The following is a 25,686-nucleotide window of genomic DNA, read 5'->3' as shown; positions in this document are numbered from 1 at the left end:
TCTATATCAGGTTTCTGTGCATTGAAAGCATCGGTTATAATTGTATCTTATGGCAGGAATATAGGCAAAGTCTTATATTTGTCTACGTCTTAAAATCTAATGTCTAGCTCAGCCAAACCGGACTTGGTCTACAGCAGGCTTGTTACCCAAGACCTCGTCGATCTCAGCCAGGACTTCCGGGGTGAGCTTAGGGAGGACCTTGAGACTCTCGACGTTGTCGACGATTTGCTCGGGGCGGGAAGCGCCCGTGATGACGGAGCTGACGTTTTCGTTCTTGATTGCCCATGCGAGTGCGAGGTGGGCTTGCTTGACGCCGAGTTTGTCGGCAATGGACTATAAGCATTTAGGTTAGTGCATGGTCTTAATGGATAGTTGTGGGAGTATCATACCTTAACACCCTGCAGCTGCTTAATAATCTTAACCTGCTCCTCGCTCTGCCATTTCTCACGGATAGACGCAGAGTACTGGTCCTTGCTATCGGCGAACCGCGAGCCTGGTGGCGGCTTCTCAAGCGCGTCGTTGTATTTTCCAGTCAACCGACCGCCCTTCAACGGCGAGAACACGGTAAGGCCAAGACCAACACGGTCATACAGTCTCTGGAACTGCCCTTCGACCTTCTCCCGGTCAAGCATGTTGTACAGCGGCTGCTCGACGATCGGTCCGATAAGGCCGAGCGACTTGGCAATCCCAGCAGCCTCGGTGATCTCATCAGCAGACCACTCCGACGTACCCCAGTAGAACGCCCAGCCCTTCTCGATAACCCAGTTGAAGGCGCGGACGACCTCTTCCATGGGCGTGAGGCGGTCGGGACGGTGGGCGTAGATGATGTCGACGTATTCGAGCTGCAGGCGCTCGAGGGAGGCTTTTGTGCCTTCGATAATGTGCTTTCGGGAAAGGCCGACGTTGTTTACGTGGATTGTGCCGTGGGCGCGACCGAAGTTGACCTATGGGTGTAGGAGTTAGAGGGGAAGAATACCTAGCTGGAGGTGTAGTTTACCTTGGTGCTGATGACGATATCATTTCTCTTCCAGCCTTGGTTCTTGATGACCTGGCCCATGACAACCTCGGACTTTCCGCCCGCGTAGCTGGAGTAGGCTCGTTAGTTGAGTTGGGTACCCGGTGGGTGGACGTACCCCTCTGCTGTGTCGAAGAAGTTGATTCCGAGGTCGTAGGCCTGTTTCATGCATGCTTCGGTGGCATCTGCTCTTGTCAATACCCATTCTCCTTTCCAGGAAGGCTCGTAAATTCCTACCATCAGCGACATCACCACCGAATCTACCACTGTCAGTCACGCACAATCAATCAAGTGAAGCAACTCACGTAATCCAACCTCCCAAACTGATAACCGAAACATGGAGGCCAGAGTTCCCCAGCCTCCGATAAATCATATCCTCCTTAGACATTTTGACGCAGCAATGGCAATTGATTGTGAAGAAAAGCTGCTCACTCGGAAGTTCGTGAGGGGCAGGCCGCCAATTTATCCCCCGCAGGGGATGCAGTCATCAATGATGATAAATACACCATCGACTAGCGCGTCGGGCCTAACTTTGTTGAGCTCTCAGTGGCTTGCTAGAGACATGGAACCAGGAATGAAGCGAGAGTGATCAACAAGAGGTGGTATTGGTGGAGGGGTAACTGATGGCTGATGCGGGGTCCGAAAGAGGAACAGCCTCGGGAGATCTCCCTCCGTGAGCTATCATAAGGGTCTTTGGCTGGCCTTAAAAGATGCTATCTCCGATAGGTTAGAGCTTCGGATGATTTGAAACGATCTTCAGGCTGAATTGCAATGTTGGTTGGTGTGTTGATGTTGGGGTACTTTGACACCATTGCTACCCCGCAGTCGCTGGTTGCCTGAGGCGTCCAATCTCAGGTTCATGCTGTGGGCAAACGAGGAACATAATCACGCCCATTCGCTTGAAGAGCTCCAGTGAGCAGACTACGAAATGCTGACCAGCCGTCTCCGGTAGCAATGTAGATCGGACATGAGGTATAGCGCCATATCGATCGACTACAGAGTAGCCTCTGCCATGAACAGGCGTCCCGCCGGATGCCTAAGACCTACTGCGAAGGTAGCTCAAGGACGTGAAAAGTACTCGTATAGTGTCCAGTTCATTGCCTTAAGCATACCAGTCATGGTATATTGCGATGTGTTCGCTTGTTGATTGCATGGCAATTCGTTTATCTTGGATTGATACTGTAGTGACACCAAGACGCTTCTGTATATGAAGCTCACATCGAGCCATCGAAAGATGAGGCCCTGGATCAAGCGGTAGTTGTAGGCTCACCTAGCAAATAAAACCGGAAAGCCATTGCGCAGGCGTTGTCACGAAATCAATGGACTCCCCAAGCTAAAGGCCGGTTTCGAGCTTCGCCACGACAAGGCATCACTCAATGGAAGACAGACGAGATGTACTTGGTCGGATGGTAGATTCACCTCCTTGGGTGCAGCCTGTACCTACGCAAGTAATACTCGACCAAGCAGTCCGTGCATCAGAGTAAATAATAGGGGTAGAGGTGCACGAATCACAAGGCTGGTAATTCCAATTTGCTAACAGAGAATCCTTCACCTCCCACTTGGGATCAATAATGAAGATCATCCCATCTCACAAGGCCATAGCTTCTGCACCTCAAGCGAAACAGAGCCGGCGCGGTGTAATCTCAAAATTTTGCGTCGTTTGCAGTCCAAGGAACCAAAGTCCATTTGAAATACATAACAGAGATTGGTTGTTGACGCAGACAAGGCTCCCAGCCTCACTTTTGTTGATATGGGGTATGCAAGCAGCTAGCCAGCAAGTAGGACGGAGCTTAACGGCTCAGATACGGTCCCATCCGTGGGGGTAGCCAGAGGTAGATGGTGCATACTGTGTTAGACAGACCGCACTGCGTCTCTCTTATGCTCTCTGGTATATAATGACAGGTTTGACTCGAACGTGTCGAATAGTAGGCAACAGTTCACGCTTGTAGCCTCCAAGCTACAAGACGAACTCGACCCGGCGAAGGGGAACATAGAGTGGATGTTTGTGAGTAAGCTTCTGCTCCGCACAAAAAGTTCAGAGCAAGTTCGATCATGCCATTCAGGAAGTCAGACAATAAGTCAGACCCCTTGGCCAGTTCAGATAGCTGCAGCTGCATGAGTGATCGGGTCATTCCGATCCTATCAGGTGCGCATACTCTGTGTAACACGATCCATCTGCCAAATCCCCGATGTTTCTTTGGATAACACCACATCGTGCGCGCCTGGGGATCGATGCTCGACTTCATGCCGCCTCTGTGTGCGACGTGCGTGAGCTGACAGTGTAGGATTGATGCTAGGGTTTAGCTTTTGGTGGAGCAGTGTGGGATGCATTCCATTACGAGAAACACGAGTTTAGCGCGCAAGAAATCAAGGCCTCTTGCTGCCGATCCCTGCCGTTTCGAAGCAGGTCCGAGCGGCCTCCCGCTGTAACGTTTTCGAATTTCACCAAGCGGCGTAAGATTACAGCCCATCATACCAGTCGTTACCACCCCTCCTCACACCTCAACATTACCACCGCCAATTCTCCTAACACGAGTTGCCGTGATGGGACGATGCGCCGAGGCTGATCCAATCTGATGGACAGTGCAGCATCGTGAACAATGTGGAATACCCAGGGTTTGGCCAACTTGGTCCCATGCGACGAGCGGAAAGTACGCGTTCCCCGTTACCTACGCCCAGCTGCTTGCCGCGCGACTCTCAAGAACATCTTTGGTCATCCTATTGCTGACTACCCAGGCCAATGGCTTCTTTTCCAGACAAACTCCCTCTTATTCGCCTGCCTGAGCCATACAAGTCTACCTATCGACTGCAGGTAGTCTCTGTCCAGCACGGCGTCCGGAAACTCCAACTTCGACGATCACCCCGCGTTGACGACGGCATTCCCCCTCCCGAGCAGCTGCACCGCGACTCCCTCCATTTCACCGATTTACGAGAACCCGATCCGTACACAACACCCGGCGAGGGAGACAATTCTGCTTGGGCAAGGGCGCAAAGAAGCCCGGTGACATACTGGAGATGGGAAGGAAAGGAGCCGCCGACGGTTGGGCAGATTTGGAACGTAGTCCATGCCTTGTTTACCCTGCGCACCGAGTTCGAGATATTCCGGACAGTGCTTTCCGGAGAAGGGAAGGAGCTTCTAGCTAAGGAATTGCAAGCGGTCGGGCTTGCAACATCACATCCTGCGCCCCCTTCCCCTCCTGGCCGTCTCCTGGAGAAATCGAACTTCTCAGATCAGTTGGTTGTCTACCGCGGCACATTCTGGCAAGGCGCTGGGTCGCCATTCGGGGTCAGACCGGTATGGGTCTGCGATGCCGACATTTATATCTCTCTTCGCCGGCCTTTGACGGCTTTCCCTGTCCATCCCGTTCAACATACTTTGACGACCAAGTCCTCCGACGTTAACGTGCACGCCCTGCACCCGATTCGACCGCGCAAGCCAACCCCAGGGTCACGGATGTACAGTCGATATATACCGCAACTGGATGAGTTCTTTTCGCTATGGGCCTTGGATTACCGGAACGAAGAGCATCTGCGACTGTTCCACACCTGGCAGAACGATCCCCGCGTAGCTAAAGGGTGGAATGAGACGGGAACACTTGACCAGCACAGGGAGTACCTTCGGAAGGTTGAAGAAGATCCTCATCAGATTGCTGTTCTAGCCAAGTTCAACAACACATTTTTCTCCTACCACCAGATATACTGGGCCAAGGTATGTATGTCACGGATCGATATCTCGCACATGCTGATACCCTTCTAGGAAAACAGCATCGGAGCGCACTACGACGCCGACGACTGGGACCGCGGCCGCCACTCGCTCGTCGGCGACGTCCGTTTCCGAGGGCAGCACCGTGTGATGGTATGGTGGTGCAGCATCATGCACTACATGTTCCTGGACGAGCCTCGAACAGGGTACATCGTCGGAGAGCCCGAGTTCACGAACCTCACCGTGTTAGCGTACGATCACGCTACAGGGTTCAGTCTGGAGAAGCTCATTGACCTCCCGCACAAGCGATCGGCGCTGGTGAAGTGCAGCAGGGAGAAATTCTTCCACATTTCTCCATTCCGCTTTGATGGCTCTGAGCATCTAGAGCGCGACCCATATCGAGCTTTGAAACTGTAGTCTCTACCTATAACCAAATATAGCTCAATCTGTGTAAAGTACCGCTCGTTAATATCCAAGACATCAGGCCATGTGAAAAGCTCTCATAAGAGTGGAGTCAACGCGAGCCAACTCAAACTTGCATGCTGGAGAATTTTATCTGATGCAGCACCCCCACCACCACGACACCCAGGTCCACACCCATTACCAACTGCATAGTAATTGGTTACAGCGGCCGAAACCGGACGCAGCATCAATTGAGTTTGCTTCAGTAGTGGGACTCGTCCTGAACCTAGAGTGGGCGCTGGCGGCCGTTACCAATATAATACGCGGGTAATTTACGTTTTCGTGGCCCGACCCACCATCAGATTAGATAATCATCTAATCAGATTGATAACACAACGCGAACCGAGATTTTCAGTGCCCCTCATCCAGCAGGTTGGTTACAAGGTACAGCAGGGCGTATCACAAGGATGGGACTCTGTATTAGACAGTGAGCGTTAACAAAGTAAATCTTTGATATAGCCAGGGTATAAAATCAAATCGCTACCTAAATATCAAACCTATATACCGAACAAGCAAACCACAATCCTATACCAGCTTTTTTCCACTATTCCTCCTTACACTCTAAGCAGTAACAACTCCCTGCCTCCTCTCCAAAACCCCCTTGGCAATATTCCTCAAATCAACCTTCCTCACCTTCCCACTCCCCGTAATCGGAACCTCGCGATCAACGCCCTCCTCCCCAAACACAAAGAAATACTGCGGCGCCTTATGCCGACCGAGCGTTTCGCGCGTCCAATCCCGTAACTCGTTATCAGAAGGCCGAGAACCCCCCTCAGCAATTGAAATAAATGCACCAACAACCTCACCATACTTCGCATCCGAGATCCCGATCACAGAAGCAAGTGTCAGAGCAGGGTGCGCGGAAAGCCGCTCTTCGATTTCAAGCGGGTAGATGTTCTCGCCTCCTATCACATTCATTCATTGCATTAGTTATCAATCCCTTCAAAATAAAATCAAATACCAGAGAAAGGAAAAGAAAAAGCAAAACTCACCCCGGATAATAATATCCTTGAACCGCCCCGTAATACTACACCGTCCCTGCGCATCAAACACCGCCTCGTCGCCTGTCTTCAGCCACAGCGTGCCCTCGTCATCCGCCACAAGCGTCTCCGCCGTCTTCTCGGGATTGTGCCAGTACCCCTTCGTCAGCTGGTACCCGGCGATGCACAGCTCGCCGCGCTGCCCGACGGGGACGATGGCGCCGGTGGCATCGATGATCTTCGCGCGCGCGTGCGGCATTACTTTCCCGACTGTTTGCAGCCGGGTTTCGATCGCGTCGGTGGGTACGGCGTTGAAGCAGGTTGGGGATGCTTCTGTTAGGCCTGTTTATTTCATTTCATCCTTCCGTTAGAATAATCCAGTTCGGTTTGGGAGGTGTGAATCGTGAGTTTGGATTGATATGGAACGCACCATAGCTACTAGTATACCCCCGCATGTTCAGCTCGTCAAACAACCTCTTCATCAGCGGTCTGGGCACCGGCGCGCCGGCTATAATCCCCGTGCGGAGATTGCTGCAGTCGAAGTTGGGTGGTTTTTCGAAGGACAGGATCGCCTCGAACATCGTCGGCACGCCGTGCAGCGCTGTGCACTTTTCGTCGGAGATGGCGTGCAGTGTTGCGAGCGGGTCGAAGGTCTCGGCGGGGAAGATGATCTTCGATCCGTGCGTTACGACGGCGAGCATCCCGAGGACCAGCCCGAAGCAGTGGAAGAGCGGTGGTGGGCAGCAGAGGATGTCGAAGGAGGTGAGGGTCATGCGGTCGCCGATGAAGCGGGAGTTGTTTACTAGGTTGCTTTAGAGATATCTTTGTTAGTATCTGCGTATTGGGTGAGGTGGGTTTGGGGGTGGGACGCACTGATGGGTGAGCATAGCGGCTTTGGGGTTTCCTGTTGACCCGCTAGTGAATTGCAGGTTGCAGACGTCTTCGGGCTGGAGGGTGGATTCGCGCTCTGGGAGGGCGTTGCTGGGAAGGGGCAGGCCGCGCTCGATGACGGAGGCGTATGTGGTGAAGTCCTTGTATGCGCCGCGGATGATGACGATTTCCTCGAGGGCTTTGGAGGTGCCACATTGTTTTGGGTGCGGGCCCAGGTGCTCGAGGACTTCTTTGAGGTTGTGCTTGTTGATGCGGGGGGTCATGAACAGGAGGCGGCAGTCTAGATGGCGATGGCAATGGCGCTTTTAGCTTTGCTTCTCTTCCTAGTTTGATTAGGAAGCAGACATACCTGTATGGTTCAACGCATAGTACAACTCCGAAGGCGTATAGGTATTGTTCAAAACAACCAAAATCGCACCAACCCTCGCAGCCGCAAAGAAAATTGAGATATACTGCTCGCAATTACCAGCCATGATACCGACCCGGTCTCCCTTCTTGATTCCCATAGCCAGCATACCGCGCGCTACGCGGTCCGCCTCGTCGTTCAAGTCCGCATACGTCCATCTCGCCCCAGTCCACGGGAAAACGAGACACTCGTAGTCGCCATATTGCAGGCTTTGGAGCGTCAACAGTTCGCCGAGTGTGACATCAAGCAATTCGGGCTCTGTAGGGCCAGACACAATTGAGAGTTGCTGGGGGGCAACAGGGGCCTGAAGGTGGGAGATTGTCTGCTGGAGACGGCGGACGGCAGCCATTTTGGCAAGGTCACAGGTGATGGACAGCGAAATTGCAGGTTTGAGTGAAGTCAATTCCCCACGGTATGCAGGCTCGGGAGGTGCAGGGCCGATTAAATACAGACAGGCCCAGTCTTCCGGTTCGCAGCGGGTTCTTAGCAAAGGACTGGAATCAGAATCAGACTACCTCGGAACGAAAGTCGAAACTAGGCCAGCCATTGACATCGATCTCCATCTCCAGAGCCCATATTCGCTCACTTTAAGCGAGTCAGAAACCGGCTTGCTCTGCCGCTGAAGAAAAGAAAAAAAAAATGCAGTAGTGGGCACCCTGGCAGCGGCATGCCCACTCTGCAGTCTGCAGTGCTGCAGACTTCAGGTTCAGCGGCAGGCATGTCTTTCAGCGGTACCCACAATTCGGCATGACGATATCGGATACGCTCGCAATGAGATTAAAATCCATATCAGATCTGCAGGCGGGCGGTCTGGGCGTTTCTTCGTTTGGTGTTTTGTGGTGTGGGGGTTGCAGTTGAGGTTTTGATTGGCTTTGGGCATTCGGGAGGGGCGGCTAGGGTTCTTTCTATTGGCTGCCACATGCAGGGGTTGGATCTGATAAGCGACGTGGTTTGGCAACCTTTGGCCGTCGTTGACGAAAAGGCTTGGGTTGGTGAGCAATTTCTCGGCTATTCGTAGTCGGATAGGTATAATACTAGATGTATAGTCTCAGTTGCCACCGTCTATCAGAAGAGTAACAAAATGCTTTAGTATTGCTGTGATATGCAGGGATATATATATTGTTGCATTGCAGCTCTAGCATCTGTGGCACGACCCAGACATGAAGTCCTGCAAGGCTGCAAGGCGAATTCTTATCCAAAATCCCCGCCACGTGCGATTGTGGATATGTATTTTGTAACCGTAGCTGCCCGCTGCCATATTTTCTACCTAATTCGAGGACGGCTTTTAGCTGGTTCTAGTTATGCAGCAAGACTGCCTGCATGTGGTTTGAAGACCCAGAGCTCTCTAAAATATTTAGTACTGTGCACATAATGAACTTGAAGGGCTCGATCTGTTCGGTCACCCCAGTCAGACAGAATAGTACCATAGACCTATATCCGTGTAAGGAACTTAGAGTGAGCGAGCAGTACCCTGACAGTGCTTCGGAAGACGCAACAGGCGCTCGCTGAGTATTATAAGTATTACATTAATTCCACTTTGAATGCTTCCCAGAGTAGACACATGTCGTTCCTTCTGGAACCTGGCTCCGTAGCCTGCGGTGGCCGCACCCCACCACGGATCAGATAATATCCTGATGACATCGCGGCCCGCACTTCGACAGCGACAAGCCAAGCTATGGCGGGGCAATTGTGACGGAATTTCTCTCATACGTCAAGAAGAAGGAGCTTTATCTCTGTGAGCTATTTACACACAGTCCCAAGCATAGTTGGAGACTTGTTTGCGTGGTAGAGAAAAAAGGGCAGCTGGGCCAAGACGCACAGCAACACACTGAGACTTGAAGTGCGAGAAAATTCCTCAGCCTGCTAGATTATGGGTCTCTGTTAAAGTAACGGACAGGATCAGCATTCTAGCACCTTGGCAAGTGAAGGGTGTTCTCATGGGATTCATGGATACGAGACCATACACCGGACGATGAAAACAGGACGGTAAAAGTACATTACAGTACAAAACCGGCGAGATCTAATCAGATCATCTAATCAGATAGACGGCCGGATATCGGCGTTGAGCATCCATGGCACTCAGGTGACTGTTCCTGTTCCGTGTTGTAACCTGGAACGGATCAGCGAGAGCGCCTTCCACGCCACACAACAAACCCTCGCAAAAGTACTCTCCATCCCACGTAAATTAAGGCAAAAGGAGCTCCCTCATGGCCTGCGTCTGTGCTTCTGCTATTAGAATCAGCCCAGCTCCCAGTCTCCCCCACTCCGCCCTCACAACCAATCACTGTGTGACGTACCCCTCGCCCCCTCCGCCAATGAGGTCGAGGCTATTAGAGATCATTTGAAGGTACCTGCATCACGCGTGGTGGTTCCTTGCTGTGCCTGGGGGTATTTTTATCGAGAGCAAGCCTCGAGGTTCGTGAGCTCCAGGATCTCACACAGTTGCGCATCCTGGCGATGGGGAAACGAAAGCTAGCGGGTTCTGTCCGCAGATACGTCTCTAGTGGCCTCTCGCGAGTGACCAAGGGAATCACACGCGTGTTGAACAACGAGGAGAAAGAGGAACACCCAAATGGGATGCCGCAAAATGGCTTGCATGCTGCAGAACCGATGGATGTTGTGCCAGTTACCAAGGTACCGGCATTAGACACGGTTGATCCTTACGTCGTGGAGAGACCAATCGAGGAGGAGATTGTCGGCTGGAGCCAGCGAATCACGCTCTCATGCACCTCTGGCCCGAATGTGATCGACCACCTTATTCGTGGATATGCCCGTTTCATTGCTGCATTTACCGGCCTGGAGGATGTCGCTTTTTATACTCTCCAAAGATTGCCTTTTGTGGATTCAGAGTCGTGGTCTCTTATTACCGCTTCTATAGATAAAGGCGATCATATCACCGTTGCGTCTCGCGAAACCGATGCAGATCACGACCAGGATGTGCAGTTCTACGCTGAGCTGGGAGCCCGTGTCAAGCCTGAAAATGGAGGACACTTTTCTCCTCGTGGAGATGTAAGACTACGATATTTCCTTTAGGTTCATACATACTGACCTTTTAGGCCTTTACTATGTTCGTCGAGCCCGACAATAATGGAAGCGCTCTGCACATCAGCTTCGCCTACCCCAAACGCCTGATTCCACATATGGCCGTATATGAGCTGCTAAGAACGATCTCATCCCACATCACACAAGCCGCACCAGGCATTTCTAACCTGGTGCCACATCCTGAATTGTCTATTTTGAATTTTCCACCGTCTATGATACCCCCTACCGCTCAGTCTCGTGGCGTCGAGAACTATACCTCGGAGTCACGCCTCTTGCATTCTGCTTTCGAGGGCTGGGCCCGCCGCAATCCGCATAGCATTGCATTAAATTTTGTTCATTCACTAGGATCAGGAGAGTCACACGCAAAGCATAGCATTCTAACATATGCCGCCCTCCATACGGCGGCCTCCAATCTCGCTCTCAATCTCAGGTCATTCTTATCTGATCACGGAGAAGAATTTGGCCGAATTATTCCTGTCAACATGTCGACTTCACCAGAGCTGTATATTTCGTATCTTGGTATTTTGAAAGCCGGATATGCTTTTTGTCCTGTTCCCCAAGATGCCCCTGCTCAGAGGATACAGGAGATCCTTCGTGATATTAATTCCCCGATAATCCTTGGAAACACTCCTGAACCATCGTCCGAAACTCGCAAGAAAGATGGTACAATATACGAATCAACGCCTGTCTGGGTAGATGTTGCGGAGGCTTCGAAATGGAAGCAATTGGAGGGCGACTCTCCTCTGGAACAAGCTTCTCACGATTCTCTGAACTTACCCATCCAACAAGACCAAACAGCATATCTCCTTTTCACGAGCGGATCAACCGGGAAACCCAAAGGGGTACAAGTCAGTCATCTAGCCGGATCGTGTTCGATATCGTCTCACGCCACAGCCATACCTCTTCCAGGGAAAAAACCTGGGGACTTCCGCTGGTTTCAATTTGCCTCCCCATCTTTTGATCCTTCGCTGATGGAGATCTTTGTCACATTGAGCAGTGGCGGTACACTCTGCTCCGCTGATCGAAAGCTCACACTCGCCAACCTAGAAGACACCATCAACGAGGTGCGAGCGACCGTTATGATGGCAACGCCCAGTCTCGCATCACTCCTCCGACCCGAAAGGCTGCATACACTCGAGGCGTTATGGTCAATGGGAGAGAAGCTGAATCGAACTGTCATTGACAACTTTGCCCGGTCTACAAGCTCAAACGAAGACACCGGATCGTCAAAGCCGAGGATGCTGGTCAACGCGTATGGCCCTACGGAAGGCGCCATCAACTGTACCTACGTTGCGCCATTTGAACGTTCCATGCGCGGCTCTATTATCGGTAAACCGCTACCGACAAGCGCGATGCTTATTCTTTCCCCCTACAGTCAAGAGCCCAAGGCTGTTCCCGTTGGTACCGTTGGTGAACTGGCGATTGCTGGTCCGCAGGTCAGTAAAGGGTATTTGAACCGCCCTGAAGAAACCGCCAAGGCGTTCGTCGACAGCGCAGAGTTTGGAAGGGTTTACCGGACCGGTGATAAGGCACGCATTGTCTGGGACCAAGATGGCTCTCAGGTTATTGAGTACCTGGGTCGTATCTCCACGGATCAAGTCAAAATCAACGGGCGTCGAGTTGAGCTTGGGGAGATCGAGTCGGTCGTTGCGACTGTCCAGGGCGTCACGGAGGTTGTTGTTACCATTCTTACGAGAGACGGCAAGCCAGAGGGAAACGAGCAAATTGTTGCTTGCATCGTGGCAAATGGTGTGGATAGGCCAGGCAAGGAGAGTATCGTGCGACAAGCCCGGGAAAATGCTGAGCGGCATCTCATCCCATCGATGTGTCCGTCCATATACAGGTTCTTCGACTCTCTGCCGCGCTCTAGTTCAGGGAAGGTTGACCGCAAAACTCTCTCCGCTTCTGTTCAAGAGCAGACGGCCGAGACCCCAGAGAACATAATTGGTACTACTCAAGCAGGGGAGTGGGACAGTGTGGGTGATGAAGACATGCAGTCTGTGCAACCACTGGTCATTCGACTCATTACCGAGACGGCCGATGAAGATTCCTCATTCATCACACCTGAGACTGGCTTGTACTCTTTGGGTATTGACAGTCTCGGAGCCATGCGACTTCTCCAGAAGTTGAGGGACAGCCGAATCGATGGCCTCTCTGTTAGTGACGTGCTCCAATCTCAAACAGCACAAGGCCTCGTGTCTCTCATCCAGGAGCATCGGGCAAAGCAAAATGGCCACACGAATGGCGAGCAAAATGGTTTCTCCACGAACAACCTCAAATCCAGCCTCGCGGCGTTCAGCGACCGGACTCGTACTCGTTGCGCAGAACATTTGAATGTCTCACTCGAGTCTATCGAGGATTGTTTACCAACAACCGCGACCCAGTCCGGGATGCTGAATAGCTTCCTGCGCAGTGTGGAGGACGACTCGTATGCAAAGCGTACATACATCTACCACTCCGTTCTTCCCATCGAACCTTTTGTGCATCTTGAGAAACTCAAGGAAGCTTGGAATGAGGTTGTCTCGCATTATGACTCCTTCCGAACAGTTTTCTGTATTGTGGATGATGAGATGGCTCCTTTTGCTCAGTGCATTACGACCCCCGAGAGTGTTCCTCATGAGGAGTGGGCTCTGTACACGAACCCTAATGAGAGCACTTCCGAACAAGATGTTATCGAGGAAGCTCTGCGCGGTGCTGAACAGGCTATCAGTTTGGACAAGCCACCGTGGAACTTGTCGCTTGTCAACACGTCAAACCGCTCTTTCCTGGTTCTCAGCATGTTCCATGGTATTTTCGATGGCGGATCTCTGCAGCTATTGCTACAAGATGTGTCTTCGGCATACTCTGGTCAAGCTCTTCCACAGCGGACATCACTGCGACACATTGTCCAGCACCATTTCAGGGCAGATCATGCTACGACATCTTCTTTCTGGAAAGACTACTTGCACGGCTATACGCTTGTCAAGTTTCCATCCGTCACTCCGCACCGGCCACCTTCGCAGAAGAGCACCAACTATGTTGAGCTCAAATCGAGTTTCACCAATGCAACACTTAAGAAAATATCAAAGAGCATTGGATCAACGCCACTATCTGTGCTGCAGGCGGCATGGGGCGCTGTCTTGCTCAGCTACACGGGGACCCCAGATCAGGACGTTGTAATGGGCAGCGTGGTCTCTGGGAGACTCGATCAGCATTCTCAGGAGTGTATTGGCCCGACATTCACCATTACCCCTCAAAGGCTCTCTCTCCAACAGCTGAAAGCCAAGTCAGGATGCGCAACTAACTCATCAGTCGCTCGCTACTTATCTTCCTCAAATGCTAAAGCGCTGGCGTATCTACAGCCTCGGCTAGGATCCGTCGTAGTTGCAGAGGGCCAACTCCCATACGACACAGTCCTCGCGTACCAGGATTTTGGCGCTGATCCTGAGTCGTCTGATATATGGTCATCGGTCAGCCATCCTGCCATGGCGAATGACTTCTCGGTCATGATTGAGATCGTTCCTGAGCCCGACCTCTCATTGACGCTGCGTGCTACATTTGACACAAAGCTTGACGCCGCTGGGGCCGAGATCATGTTACGACAGATGGATGATATTGTCAAGTATATCCTTGAGCAGCCAGACGGTAGTTTCGAGCATGCTTTGACACAATCTCGGCCCGAGCTCAAATCAACCGCTAACCAAGACCCAGTGACTGCACCCGAAGTCAGCGAAGGAGCCCTACTGCAGTCTCAATTTGAGGAACACGCTGCATCCCATTCGGACGACCTCGCACTCATATTCAAGGCTGATTTGGACAACAGTGACAACCCGGGAAATGTGTCCTGGACATATGCACAGCTTAACGCCATGGCCGATGATCTTGCCGAGCATCTACTGCAAATCCGTGGAGACTTGACCGATGCTTCAGTCCCCATCTGCATTGAGAAGAGCCCAGCTTTATATGTTGCTATTCTTGGTATTCTCAAAGCCGGAGGCGCTTGGTGCCCCATTGATACCTTGTCTCCCATACAACGCCGACATGATCTCATTGCTCGAACAAGCGCTGGAATCCTCCTTGTCTCGGATCTAGATAGTGCACAACCTGATGGCGCGGTTCCAACTGGAGTCAAGATAATCGATGTAAGCCAGTTCACCAGCAGTTCTATCGACAGTAAAACGCGCCGGCCCACCAAACACCGCGCCACCCCAAACAACACCGCATACCTAATCTGGACCAGCGGCACAACAGGCGCCCCCAAGGGCGTACCCATAACACACTCCGCCGCAGTCTCCAGCATGACCTCCCTCCAACAAGACATCCCCGGCAACCCCGACGGAACACCCATTCGCTGCCTGCAGTTCTCGCAATACACCTTCGACGTCTCCATCCAAGATATCTTCTACACGTGGGGCGTAGGCGGAGTCCTGATCTCCGGAACGCGCGAGATCATGCTCGAATCATTCCCCAAACTCGCAAACACCACCAACGCAACCCACGCACATCTCACACCGGCCTTTGCAGCCGGCGTCCCCAGAGAAACCTGCAAGACCTTGAAAGTCATCACGATGATCGGCGAAAAACTCACCCAGCCCGTCGCAGACGACTGGGGGAGTGACATGCGCGCATTCAACACCTACGGCCCCGCAGAAGTCACAGTCGTCAGCACGATCCGGGAATTCGGGAACGAGCACAAATCCATCAAGAGCGCGAATATCGGGTGGCCGATGAAGAGTGTCTCTGTCTTTGTGATGAAAGATCACCGCGTGGTTATGAAGAATGCCATTGGCGAGTTGGCGCTTGGCGGGCCGCAGCTTTCACCGGGGTACTTGAATCAGCAGGATGTTACGGATGCCAAGTATGTGTGGAATGAGGAGGTCGAGCAGAGGGTTTACTATACCGGGGATCTGGTGAGGATGCTGGCTGATGGGTCGCTGGAGTATGTGACCAGGGTGGATGATCTTGTGAAGCTGGGTGGCATTAGGATTGAGTTGAGTGAGATTAGTTTTGCGTTGAGGGGGTGTCATGGTGGTGTTGAGGGGGTTGAGACGATGGTGCTCGGCAGGAGGGATCGGCCGACGAAGGTTGTTGTTGCGTTCCTTTCTGCGCCGGGCGCTGCTGCGGTAGATACTGGGGTTGATGGTAAGGGTGAGAGTGGTTTGTTGGTGCTTGGTGATGCTGGAAAGGACATTGCCCGTGCTGCGAGTGTCCAGGCGCGCAAGGTGCTGCCAGAGAATATGATTCCCTCTGTGTATCTTGTGGTTAGGGGGATTCCGAAGACGCCGAGCGCGAAGGTGGATCGCCGGGCGTTGCAGAGTGCGTATGAGACTATTGACATTGATGCTTGGGAGAGGGATGTCAATCCAGAAGAGCTCGGCAGTGAGCTTGAGGATGAGAGTGAGGAGGCCAGGTCTGTTGCTCGCAAGGTCATTGAGATTGTGGCTGGCTTGGTGAATGTCGAGCCATCGGCTATTACCAAGTCGAACAGGTTGAGGAGTTTAGGTGTTGATTCTCTTCGCGCTACGCGGCTGGCTTTTCGACTCAAGGAAGCTGGATATGGCTTGTCTGTTATTGATGTCCTTGGTTGCATCACGGTGAACGATCTTATCAAGCTCGCTAGATCTTCAGGGGAAACCGACCTGGCGAGTACCCCGAAATTCGACGTCAACGCCTTCAATGAGATATGGCATCCTCCTGTATCTGGCAAAATATCCGAGGAGTTCACGACGATCCGTGCCACGTCACTGCAGGAAAGCTTGCTCACCGAGACAATGGGCACCTACAACATGTACTGGAGCAACCACTTCTTTAAACTCGACCGGTCAGTGGATATATCCCGACTGCGACAAGCCTGGTTTGCAGTATGCCAAAAGACCGAGGCACTGAGGACGGGCTTTATCCCGGTCGCTGAAATACGCAGCCAAAATTCAAGCGAGACGTTAAACTTTTCAATTCTCCAGCTGGTCTATAAGCTGCCGGCTTTGGATTGGGAATACTATAAGTGCAGTGAGGATGAGTGGAGCAATGTATTCGCTAACCGAGTTGAGAGTATCATGACGAGTCACCAGAAGGATTATTTCAGACAGCCCCCGTGGGCGGTTACGGTTCTTGATAAGGAGAGCGAGCGTGTCATGGTATTTACTGTGCATCATTCTGTTCACGATGAGCCGTCTTTAGGATTCATCATGGATGATGTGCGGTCTGCTTATACTTACAAGCCTCCTCTGCGCGGGCAGCTTAGCGACGCGCTCTCGGTTGTTCTCGGAGACGAGAAAAAGTACATGCAAGCGAACACCTTCTGGAAATCGGAGCTCAAGAGCTTTGCCGAGCTGGACGTCCCGGTCTGGCCGGACCTCACTGGGAAACGGCTACCACCAGGCGTCAAGCCGGAGTACCGTTTGATCTCTGAAGCAATCCCTATAACAGCACAAGCCACATCACTACAGGCTGCTGTAGCTACACTGGGTTTGCAGTCCATAGCCTCTATCATCCGAGCTGCGTGGGCATACGTCTCGCTGTCCTACCTTGGTTTGCCAGCGACTGTCTTCGCGGAAACACTGTCCGATCGAGTCCTGGACCCTTCGCTTGAAGGTACCGTGGGACCCTTAATATCCGTTGTGCCGATTCCTTTCCACCCGAAGGGGAGTGTAAGGGAAGTCCTGCTAGAGCAACATGGGATATCAGTGCAGTCCTGGAAAGATCGGCACATTCATGCTCGTGATGTCCGGAAGGCATTGAACAGACCAAGAGGCGAGCCTTTGTACCCAGCCGTGTTTAACTTCCACGCAGCAAACCAGTCGTCAGGTCACAGCTTGCCAGAACTATGGCAAGAGCTTGAGGATCAAGTTGGGTTGCATGTTGAACATCCCATGGCTATGAATGTTTTCCAGAACGCAGACGGGAGTATTACTTTAGAGGCGTCAAGCGACAGTCGGATATTCAGCCCAGAGCATTTGCAGCTGTTTGTTCGGCAGATCGATGGGCTTATTAGCTCGATGCTGGAGTCACCGGACGAGACGTTTGCGGGTCTTGTCAGTCGACTTCCATCGCACCTACGGTCTCTGTCGAATAGAGAGGTCAGTGAAGAGGTTGCGAGCTCAATATATCAAGCTCCCACTTTCTGGCTTGAGAAGTATGCTGGCAGTCACCCTGACTGGACAGCCGTCGAGGTTGCGAGCAGTATCTCACCGGAGGGCATCGTGAAAGAGGCCATGAGCTACGGCGAGCTGAACGCTGAAGCGAACCGCGTGGCTGCGTATCTCGCATCATTCGAGTATAGGAACAGAATCATCGGCGTTTGTGCAGGCAGGACGCTGGCCTCTTACCCGATTATCATTGGAATCTTCAAGTCGGGGAATACGTACCTTCCCATTGATGAAAGCCTCCCTGCGGACCGGAAGAGGTTCTTACTCGAGGATGGTAACGCTCCTATTGTCTTTACTGAGACTGCGCTATCGTCGGGTTTCTCAGGTGTCCCTGACGGCTGTCGAGTGGAATGCATCGATAGCCCTAATCTTCAGAAGACCATCGCTGAGTTCTCTTGCGAGAATCACGATTACGCCTCCGATCCGGATGACACCTCCTACCTTCTCTTCACCTCCGGCTCAACAGGCAAACCTAAAGGCGTGATGGTTACCCGCGCAAACCTCTCCTCCTTTATCGAATCCATCTCTGAGTTCGCCTGCCGTATCGCACCAGACACACTCCACCTCCGCGGCGAAGGCCGCTACCTCGCACAAGCAAACCGCGCCTTCGACCCGCATCTCCTCGAGATGTTCTTCCCCTGGCGCCATGGCATGGCCACTGTTACGGCACCCAGACCAATGATCCTAGACGACATCGGAACAACGCTCTCGAAGTGGGACATCACGCATGCGAGTTTCGTGCCCTCGCTAGTCGACCAGGCAAATATCACCCCGGAACAGTGTCCTAAGCTCCGCTTCATAACAGTCGGCGGCGAGAAAATAACGCAGAAAGTCCTCGACACGTGGGCATCGGCGCCTGGCGTCGCCATCGTAAATGCCTACGGCCCGACGGAAGTCACGATCGGGTGTACATTTGCACATATCAACAAACACACCAATCTAAGGAACATTGGACCCCCGTTGACAGCTTGTACTGCGCATGTCCTGATCCCCGGAACAATGGAGTACGCACTGAGAGGACAAACAGGCGAATTATGTTTCAGCGGTGATCTCGTTGCGAGGGGCTATCTTAACCGTCCTGATGCGATGGGATTCCTTACACTCCCCGACGGAGTGAAGATGTATCGCACCGGTGATATCGGGCGGCTGATGGCCGATGACTCGGTTGAGTATCTTGGCCGTGGCGACGACCAAACCAAGATTCGTGGCCAGCGGTTGGAACTCGGTGAGGTTTCGGAAGTCTTGCGTGCGTCTTCGCGTGTGGCTATTGATGTTGTGACGACAGTCGCGAAGCACCCGGGTCTTGCCAAGGTGCAGCTTCTTTCGTTTGTATCGAGGACGCCACGTGGGAGGAAGGTAGAGGATGTCTCGTTCCTGTTCTCGGATTTTGCGACGCTGGGGAGGGAGTTGCAGGAGGTTTGCAGGAGGAAGTTACCAGCTTATATGGTTCCGGAGTTGATATTGCCGGTCACGGCGATTCCGGTCGCTGCGTTGTCCGGGAAGGCGGATATGAAGGAGTTGCAGAGGTTGTTTGGGGAGCTTCCGCTGCAGGTCGTTCTTCAAGGAAATAGTGCGAGTGCGGTGGATGGTGGGTTGTCTCAGAGAGAGATGACGATTGAAGAAGAGGCTGTCGTCAACGAGATCTGCCATGTTGTCTCAGCGGACTCGACGAGCTTCGGCCCGTTGACGAATATCTTTGAGATCGGACTTGACAGTCTAAGCGCTATAGGGCTGTCTATTCGTCTGAGGAATATTGGGTACGCGGCGACTGTGGCGCTCGTCATGAGCAATCCGGTTGTGGAGCAGCTTGCGCGGCTGCCGAGGTCTGCGAATACGTCTTCTGAGCCTGGAGCGTCTGAGTTTCTGCAGAGGTGCAAGGATTTAGAGGATCAGTACCGCAAGAGTGTGTCTCAGGGTGCTGAAACTTCTGGTGTGGAAGCCGTCTGGCCATGCCTCCCGCTACAGGAGGGCTTGGTTGCTCGGTCTATCAACAGTGATGACGATCAGCTGTATGTTAACCATGTTACATTGCAGCTGGGAGATGGTGTTGATCCCATAAAGCTCAAGGAGGCGTGGCAGACTATGACGAACGAGCACGCAATTTTGAGGACCGGATTTGTGTCGTTGGAGAAGGAGATTGCGCAGGTTATCTTCAGGAAAGACTCTTATGCCATCCAGTGGACTGAGTTGGAGTACAGTGATTTGGAGGACGCTATCGAAGAACAGAAACAAGGCCAGGCACAAATATCGCAGGCTACTATTGCGAATATCTCTGTGTTGCCTCCGGTGCGGTTGCATCTTGCGAGGTCTTCAACAGGGAATGATCCTCTGGCGCTATTCATCTCAATTCACCACGCGCTGTACGACGGCGAGTCTTTTGCCATGATGCTCGAAGACGTGACTGCACGTTACGAAGGCAATCATGTCATCGAGAGAGGCTCACCTTCCGATTTCCTTAAGAATGTCTCTCTTCAAGACGCCGAAGAGGCCAAGAAACATTGGGTGCAAACCTTGTCTGGGTGCAGCCCTACTCTATTTCGATCAGAAGGCGAAATAACGAGGAAGACCACCTCTCTTCGACACAGCCTCAACGCTAAACTCTCGGACCTCGAGACTTGTTCAGCAAAACACCAGACAACCGTCCCGAACTTGATGCAAGCTATCTTTGCCCTGCTTCTGGCCGACTACGTGGGATCAACAGATGTAACATATGGGCTAGTCCTCTCCGGACGAACGATCTCTGCTCCAGGAGCAGAGACCGTACTCCTACCCTGCATCACCACCATTCCAGGCCGTCTGAACACCAACGAATTGAACAGCGTTGCCGAGATTATCGAGGCTGTGCAAAGATCAACTGCGAGGTCTCTCGATTTCCAGCATACATCCTTGCGAAAGATTCAGCAGTGGCTGAAATCCGAAACTCCGCTTTTCGATTGTTTGTTCTCATATATCAGAACTGCAGCACCTCCAAATCACAAGCTGTTCCGAGAACCAGACAGTCATATGCCGTCCGAGTACCCCCTTGCCTTGGAGGTCCAGACAGATGATTCTGCAGATACGGTGCAGCTGGAGTGTATTTTCTCCCCGGCTTTCGGCAGCCAGCAAGATGGGGAGGATTTTGTACAGAAGATGAACGGGATTATATCCGAGCTTGTCTCTGGTGCAGCATTACCCCTGGATAGCTTCAATCTTGCACAGTCACAGACTTCAGGGTCACGTTTATCTGCCCAACAGTGGGATGAATCAACATGGTCTGCAACCGAAACAAAGATTCGAGAGCTCACATCGAAATTCTGCGAGTTGAGTCTTGAAGCCGTCACTAAGGGAGCATCATTCCTGAGTCTGGGTATTGATTCGGTGACTGCTATCCAATTTGCTCGGAAGCTGCGTGAGGAAGGGCTTAAGGCTTCTTCTTCGGATGTTATGCGCTTTTCTTGTGTTGGTGCACTGGCCAGACATGTTGATGGATCATCCTCTGAAACCCAGGTCAATGGAGTCAAAGAGGATAAGCCGGATATCATCAGTGTTGATGTCTATGGGAGGCATGTTCCTCTGCTGGGTGATCAAGATGCAATAACGTCAATGTTCGAATGTACCCCCCTGCAGTCGGGAATGATCACGCAGACTATCAGTTCTAGCGGGAAGGTCTACGTCAACCCTCATCCTATCCGCCTGAGTGAGTCGGTAGATATCGACAGGCTGAAGAATGCTCTCGGCAAAGTGATACAGGCGAACGAGATCCTACGAACTTCTTTCCATCTGATCCAAGACCTCGGGGACTCCTGGTTTGGAGCTGTTCACTCCAACCCGCCGTTCGAATGGACCGAAATCACCGTTGATCCGACTGCAAATGTTCTATCCGAGGTTACGTCCCTCTTTACATTCAACGAAGAGAGGTCATTCCACACTGCTCCTCTCCGTGTCGTCCTGGTCCATCAACAAGAAACCCGAATCCTCGTCATAATCCTGCACCACTCTCTATACGACGGCGCCTCCCTTCCCTTTATCTTCGAAGACCTCGCAACAGTCTATGATGGCCAGTCTCCACCCTCCCGTCCCCAATTCTCCTCAATGGTCCCCTACATTCACAGCAATCAAGAGAAATCCACCCAGTTCTGGACCGAGACTCTAGAAGAGTACGAAAGCGCCGAACTCCCACCCCTCAGCAGCCCCCTACCATCCCCTAAAATGCTCTCGACCACACACAAACTACCCCTCGACCTAAAGCTCATTACAACAGCTTGCAAAGAAATGTCCGTGACAGTCCAATCGGTAGCCTTACTCTCCTACGCAAAGGTCTACGCAACTCTCCTCGGAAAACGCGATGTTGTATTTGGCCAGGTCCTAGCAGGACGGAACCTTCCACATGCCGACGCAGACCAAACTCTGGGACCACTCTTCAATACCGTCGCGCAGAGAGTAACATTCGAGCCGAATTTCCTGAGTAACCGGGCCCTTGCGCAGCGAATTCAAAAACATAATACCGAGGCACAAGAGCACCAGCATGCGCCGCTTAGGGCTATTCAGAATAATCTCCGGCAAAATGGACAGTTGGCCATTAGCCAGCTTTTTGATTCGCTGTTTGTGTTTCAGAAGAGTGCTGCATTGGAAGGGAGTATCCTGGATAGTCAGGATATCTGGACGCCCTACGAAGACGATAGCTATGTTGTCGATGCGGAGTATAAGCTCAATGTTGAGGTTGATCAGACGAAAGACGGTATTGTGGTTACGGTTAATTGCAACCCGGTGTATATGGATGCAGACGGTCTGGAGAGGTTTGTGGAAGCGTTTGAAGGGGTTTTTAGGGACGTGGTAGAGTCTCCGACGAGGGGAGTAACGAGCGTGCCAGGCGGGCTTGGAGAGCTGCCACTGAAAATGAGCCCATCTAAGGGAGAAGTGGTCAATTCTGAGGGGGATGCGCCTGAGCATGAGGCTATCATCCAGACGGTGCTATCAGGGGTTACAGGTATTCCGATCGAAGATATCAAACCGAGCACGAGTATCTTCAATCTCGGCCTCGACTCATTGTCAGCTATACGCATTGCCTCAATCTGTCGAGGGAAGGGTCTCAAGGTTGGTGTTGGTGACATCCTTCAAGGTAACACTCTTCGAGGGATAAGTGGCCGTGTCCAATCGGTAGCTGCTACTGGACAATCATCTCAAGCCCCTCTCATCAAGGACTACGAGAGTGTCGAGCAAGACGTGCTGAACAAGCTAGACCTGGACAAGACCTCTGTCGAGACAATCCTCCCCTGTCTCCCCGGCCAACTCCACCACCTTGCCAGCTGGTTGAAATCGGATAGAAAACTGTTCGAGCCGGCCTGGGCTTTCTCGACCCATGAACGGATCGATAGTAACAAGCTTGAAGATGCATGGTTCAGGCTCCGTCAACAACAACCTGTCCTACGCACCGTTTTCACAACAACCTCACCCTCCGAGGCTATACAGGTTATTCTCAAAGAACCACCAATGGACTCAAACACATTCAGAACCATCGAATCGACGACTAGCCTTACCAACCTCGCAAAGAAACAAGCCCACGAAGAAGCCCTTTACCCTTCAACCCTCCACAAACCGCCCATCAGACTCCGCCTCCTCAAGGCATCCGACCAAGACGGTATCCTGATCTTCATCAATCATGCTCTCTACGACGCATGGAGTATGCCGATGCTCGTCTCGAACCTAGCAAGTCTCTACCAGGGTCACGAAACAGCTCCAGAGAAAGAGAAAGAGAAGCTCACCTTCCCCTCCTTTGTCGAGTCCTCTCTCCGCTCTCTCGGAGAGCTAGACGAGAAAGCATACTGGACTTCATCCCTCTCCCCCGCAACACCAACAATCATGCACAGCCCCAAATCCAAATCCACCGAGCCCACATCCGACGTTGAAAAGTCGCCTACAACACAGGAGCACCTCTTTATTCCTGCCTGGTCAAAACTCCACAACCTCTCAGCCCTCGAATCCACAGCCCGCACCGCAGGCCTCAGCCTACAAACACTCATTCTCCTCTCGGTGGCCCGGTGCATTTCCCGCCGCACAGGCATCAAGGATCCAATGATGGGATTATACCAAACCGGCCGCTCGGCACCAATCGATGGGATTGAGAATCTGGCAGGGCCATGCTTGAACGTCACGCCGTTCGTCGTGCGGAATGCCCTCGCTGAGCCTGACGCTGAAAACGAACATGAAATCAGAACAGAAGGAAAGGACACAGTGCAACAACTCAAAGTGCAAGCAAAAGCTATCCAGAAAGCCCTCGCGGATAGGGTCTCCTACGAGCAGAGTTCGCTTCGCGATATCTTGCGCTGGATTAACCCTACCCTTAGCCAGCCTGGACAACGAAAACCGGAGCCGCTGTTCAACACATGGGTGAATCTCCTCTGGACACAAGACACCAAGCAAAAGGAGAACGAAAACAATGATGATAATGGGTCCTTCTTCAAGCCCCTCCCTATCGGCGTCCCGACGGACTTCATCCCTCCAACTACCTCTCCTACTTCTACTTCTACCTCTCCCTCATCCTCAGCTGATGATGAGCAAAAGACATCAATCTCAGACCTCGACACAACATACCTCCCCAACACAAATGTCTTCATCGATATAGCCCCCAACACGGAAACAGACTCTATTAGTTTCGGCGTGCGGATTGAAGGGGGCGTTCTAGACGAGACTGAGGGGCTAGTCTTTATTGATGAGATTTCTGCGGAGATTGAGGGTGTTATTTCTGTTCTCTGTTCTGCATGAGCTGTGACTCTAATTAACGTCGTTTGATTGATTTGCGTTTATAGAGATTGATTGGTTGATTGAATTACTTTTGTTTCTTGTGGTTTTTGTGGTTTTTGCTCAAAGGTTGTGCATGTCTGTAATCAGTGGAGCAATATAATTTCTAGCTCTATCACTTAAAGACTTGGTGTTATCGTTGTGATGAATTACGTTTCTATAAGAGTATATCATAGCAATTAGGTAACCAAGGCTTTTCCACCAGGGCTAGGGCTTCTTGGCCGCTGAGAAACACGCACAAATACTCCGTCCCTCTCACAGGTATGTCTATCCAGTTAATCAGAACTCCTTCCGATTAGATATACACGGTGGCTATCATATTACTTAGACAATGCCGTGGTAATGGTAATGGTATATACATAGAGTATCAGGTCATGAAACCAGCATCCGGCATATCGGGTCTGTAATCCCGGTAGACATGTGGCTAAGCCCTAGTAAGGCTTAGAAAAGTGATATCTAAGTCATAAAAGCCATGGAGTCACAAATCACCGTTCCCACTCCCTCTCTCGTCCCCTGCTATCCATCTTCTCCTTTTCCTTCTCCTTCTCCTTCTTCTCAGAAGCGGACTTCGACTCCTTCAAGGCTTCTTTGACAAGCCACATGCTAACCTCCTGCACATCCTTTCCTACACGCCAACTACCCAGAACGACACCTCTGTCCGCAAGGATCTCACTCGCTCGTTCCCAGCGTCTCCGCCAGAGTTCCTCGCGCTTGTTCGGCAACGGTTGCCTCGGAGGAGCTGTCGAGTTCACAGAGGGTGCTCGAGAGGGAGGATACGAGTCTGAGGCATTGGTGCTCGTTCTACTAAGAGAGGGGTTGGACGCAGGAGAGCGGAGGATGCTTGGTGGGGCGGGAGAGCGGTTGAGACGGTCCGGGGTGGATGATCCGGATGTAGTTGGAGTTGAGAATGAAGGAAGCTCTGGTGCTAGGCGGGTGTTTGAGCTGAGTTGGGAGGTGGAGCTCATCGCTGAGGCATTGGTGTTGGAGCGACGGGGTGGTGGAGGGGGTGGTGCTTGTTTGACGAATTTGGGGCTTTCTTCGCTGGATTCGCGGGATCCGACTGGGCGGCGGTTTGGTGCGGCGTTGATTCGTGGGCTGCTGTCGCTGCTGTCACCAGGAGATGACCGTCCGGATATGGGCTCGCCAGGGGACAGCGAGTCGGAGTCACCTGCGCGTCGTCTGGGAGGCGGCGCGGGTTTGCGTCTGATTGGTGTTCCCGCCAGCGAAGGCTTGTCTGCAAGATCGGCAGTGTTTGTAACCGAGCGCAGAGAAGACGGCTTAGAGGG

At 52.2% G+C, this 25,686-nt stretch overlaps 4 protein-coding genes across 4 annotated transcripts; 2 read left to right on the top strand and 2 right to left on the bottom strand.

Annotated features, from left to right (window-relative positions):
- Positions 1 to 50: 50 nt before the first annotated feature.
- BJY04DRAFT_75920 (NADP-dependent oxidoreductase domain-containing protein) lies at positions 51 to 1,793 on the bottom strand. Its single transcript, XM_073721012.1, has 6 exons — positions 1,321 to 1,793; positions 1,253 to 1,275; positions 1,134 to 1,200; positions 998 to 1,085; positions 390 to 944; positions 51 to 333 (listed from the first exon to the last, which is right to left on the bottom strand). The coding sequence occupies exons 1-6, from the start codon at positions 1,401 to 1,403 to the stop codon at positions 109 to 111; spliced, it is 1,041 nt and encodes a 346-aa protein (XP_073576446.1). The 5' UTR covers positions 1,404 to 1,793; the 3' UTR covers positions 51 to 108.
- A 1,851-nt stretch (positions 1,794 to 3,644) lies between these two features.
- On the top strand, positions 3,645 to 5,203 carry BJY04DRAFT_178050 (GNAT family N-acetyltransferase). Its single transcript, XM_073709680.1, has 2 exons — positions 3,645 to 4,724; positions 4,773 to 5,203. Exons 1-2 carry the CDS (start codon positions 3,756 to 3,758, stop codon positions 5,133 to 5,135), a joined length of 1,332 nt encoding a protein of 443 aa, XP_073576445.1. The 5' UTR covers positions 3,645 to 3,755; the 3' UTR covers positions 5,136 to 5,203.
- A 478-nt stretch (positions 5,204 to 5,681) lies between these two features.
- sidI (putative long-chain-fatty-acid-CoA ligase) lies at positions 5,682 to 8,057 on the bottom strand. The gene is made up of 5 exons (XM_073718840.1): positions 7,401 to 8,057; positions 7,034 to 7,331; positions 6,591 to 6,970; positions 6,173 to 6,502; positions 5,682 to 6,085 (listed from the first exon to the last, which is right to left on the bottom strand). Exons 1-5 carry the CDS (start codon positions 7,804 to 7,806, stop codon positions 5,742 to 5,744), a joined length of 1,758 nt encoding a protein of 585 aa, XP_073576444.1. The 5' UTR covers positions 7,807 to 8,057; the 3' UTR covers positions 5,682 to 5,741.
- A 1,857-nt stretch (positions 8,058 to 9,914) lies between these two features.
- Positions 9,915 to 24,364, top strand: sidC (nonribosomal siderophore peptide synthase SidC; the record flags this gene model as incomplete). Its single annotated transcript, XM_073714870.1, has 3 exons — positions 9,915 to 10,466; positions 10,514 to 16,332; positions 16,399 to 24,364. 3 exons carry the CDS (start codon positions 9,915 to 9,917, stop codon positions 24,362 to 24,364), a joined length of 14,337 nt encoding a protein of 4,778 aa, XP_073576443.1.
- Between the last annotated feature and the right edge of the window lie 1,322 nt (positions 24,365 to 25,686).

The sequence above is a fragment of the Aspergillus karnatakaensis genome, assembly GCF_047715665.1.
Source record: "Aspergillus karnatakaensis strain CBS 102800 unplaced genomic scaffold BJY04scaffold_3, whole genome shotgun sequence".
Lineage (NCBI taxonomy): Eukaryota > Fungi > Ascomycota > Eurotiomycetes > Eurotiales > Aspergillaceae > Aspergillus > Aspergillus karnatakaensis.
Note: the sequence above shows the minus strand (reverse complement) of the source record. Positions and strands in the feature narration are given on the sequence as shown.

Bases quoted from the DNA above. Each gene is read 5' to 3' on its own strand.
- BJY04DRAFT_75920 (XM_073721012.1), bottom strand. From the start codon at position 1,403: ATGTCTAAGGAGGATATGATTTATCGGAGGCTGGGGAACTCTGGCCTC. The intron at 1,276-1,320 runs GTGAGTTGCTTC...TGACAGTGGTAG, and splicing joins AGTTTGGGAGGTTGGATTAC to ATTCGGTGGTGATGTCGCTG. The intron at 945-997 runs GTAAACTACACC...CTACACCCATAG, and splicing joins ATATCGTCATCAGCACCAAG to GTCAACTTCGGTCGCGCCCA.
- BJY04DRAFT_178050 (XM_073709680.1), top strand. From the start codon at position 3,756: ATGGCTTCTTTTCCAGACAAACTCCCTCTTATTCGCCTGCCTGAGCCA. The intron at 4,725-4,772 runs GTATGTATGTCA...ATACCCTTCTAG, and splicing joins ACCAGATATACTGGGCCAAG to GAAAACAGCATCGGAGCGCA.
- sidI (XM_073718840.1), bottom strand. From the start codon at position 7,806: ATGGCTGCCGTCCGCCGTCTCCAGCAGACAATCTCCCACCTTCAGGCC. The intron at 6,971-7,033 runs GTGCGTCCCACC...ATATCTCTAAAG, and splicing joins GCCGCTATGCTCACCCATCA to CAACCTAGTAAACAACTCCC. The intron at 6,086-6,172 runs GTGAGTTTTGCT...TGAATGTGATAG, and splicing joins CAAGGATATTATTATCCGGG to GAGGCGAGAACATCTACCCG.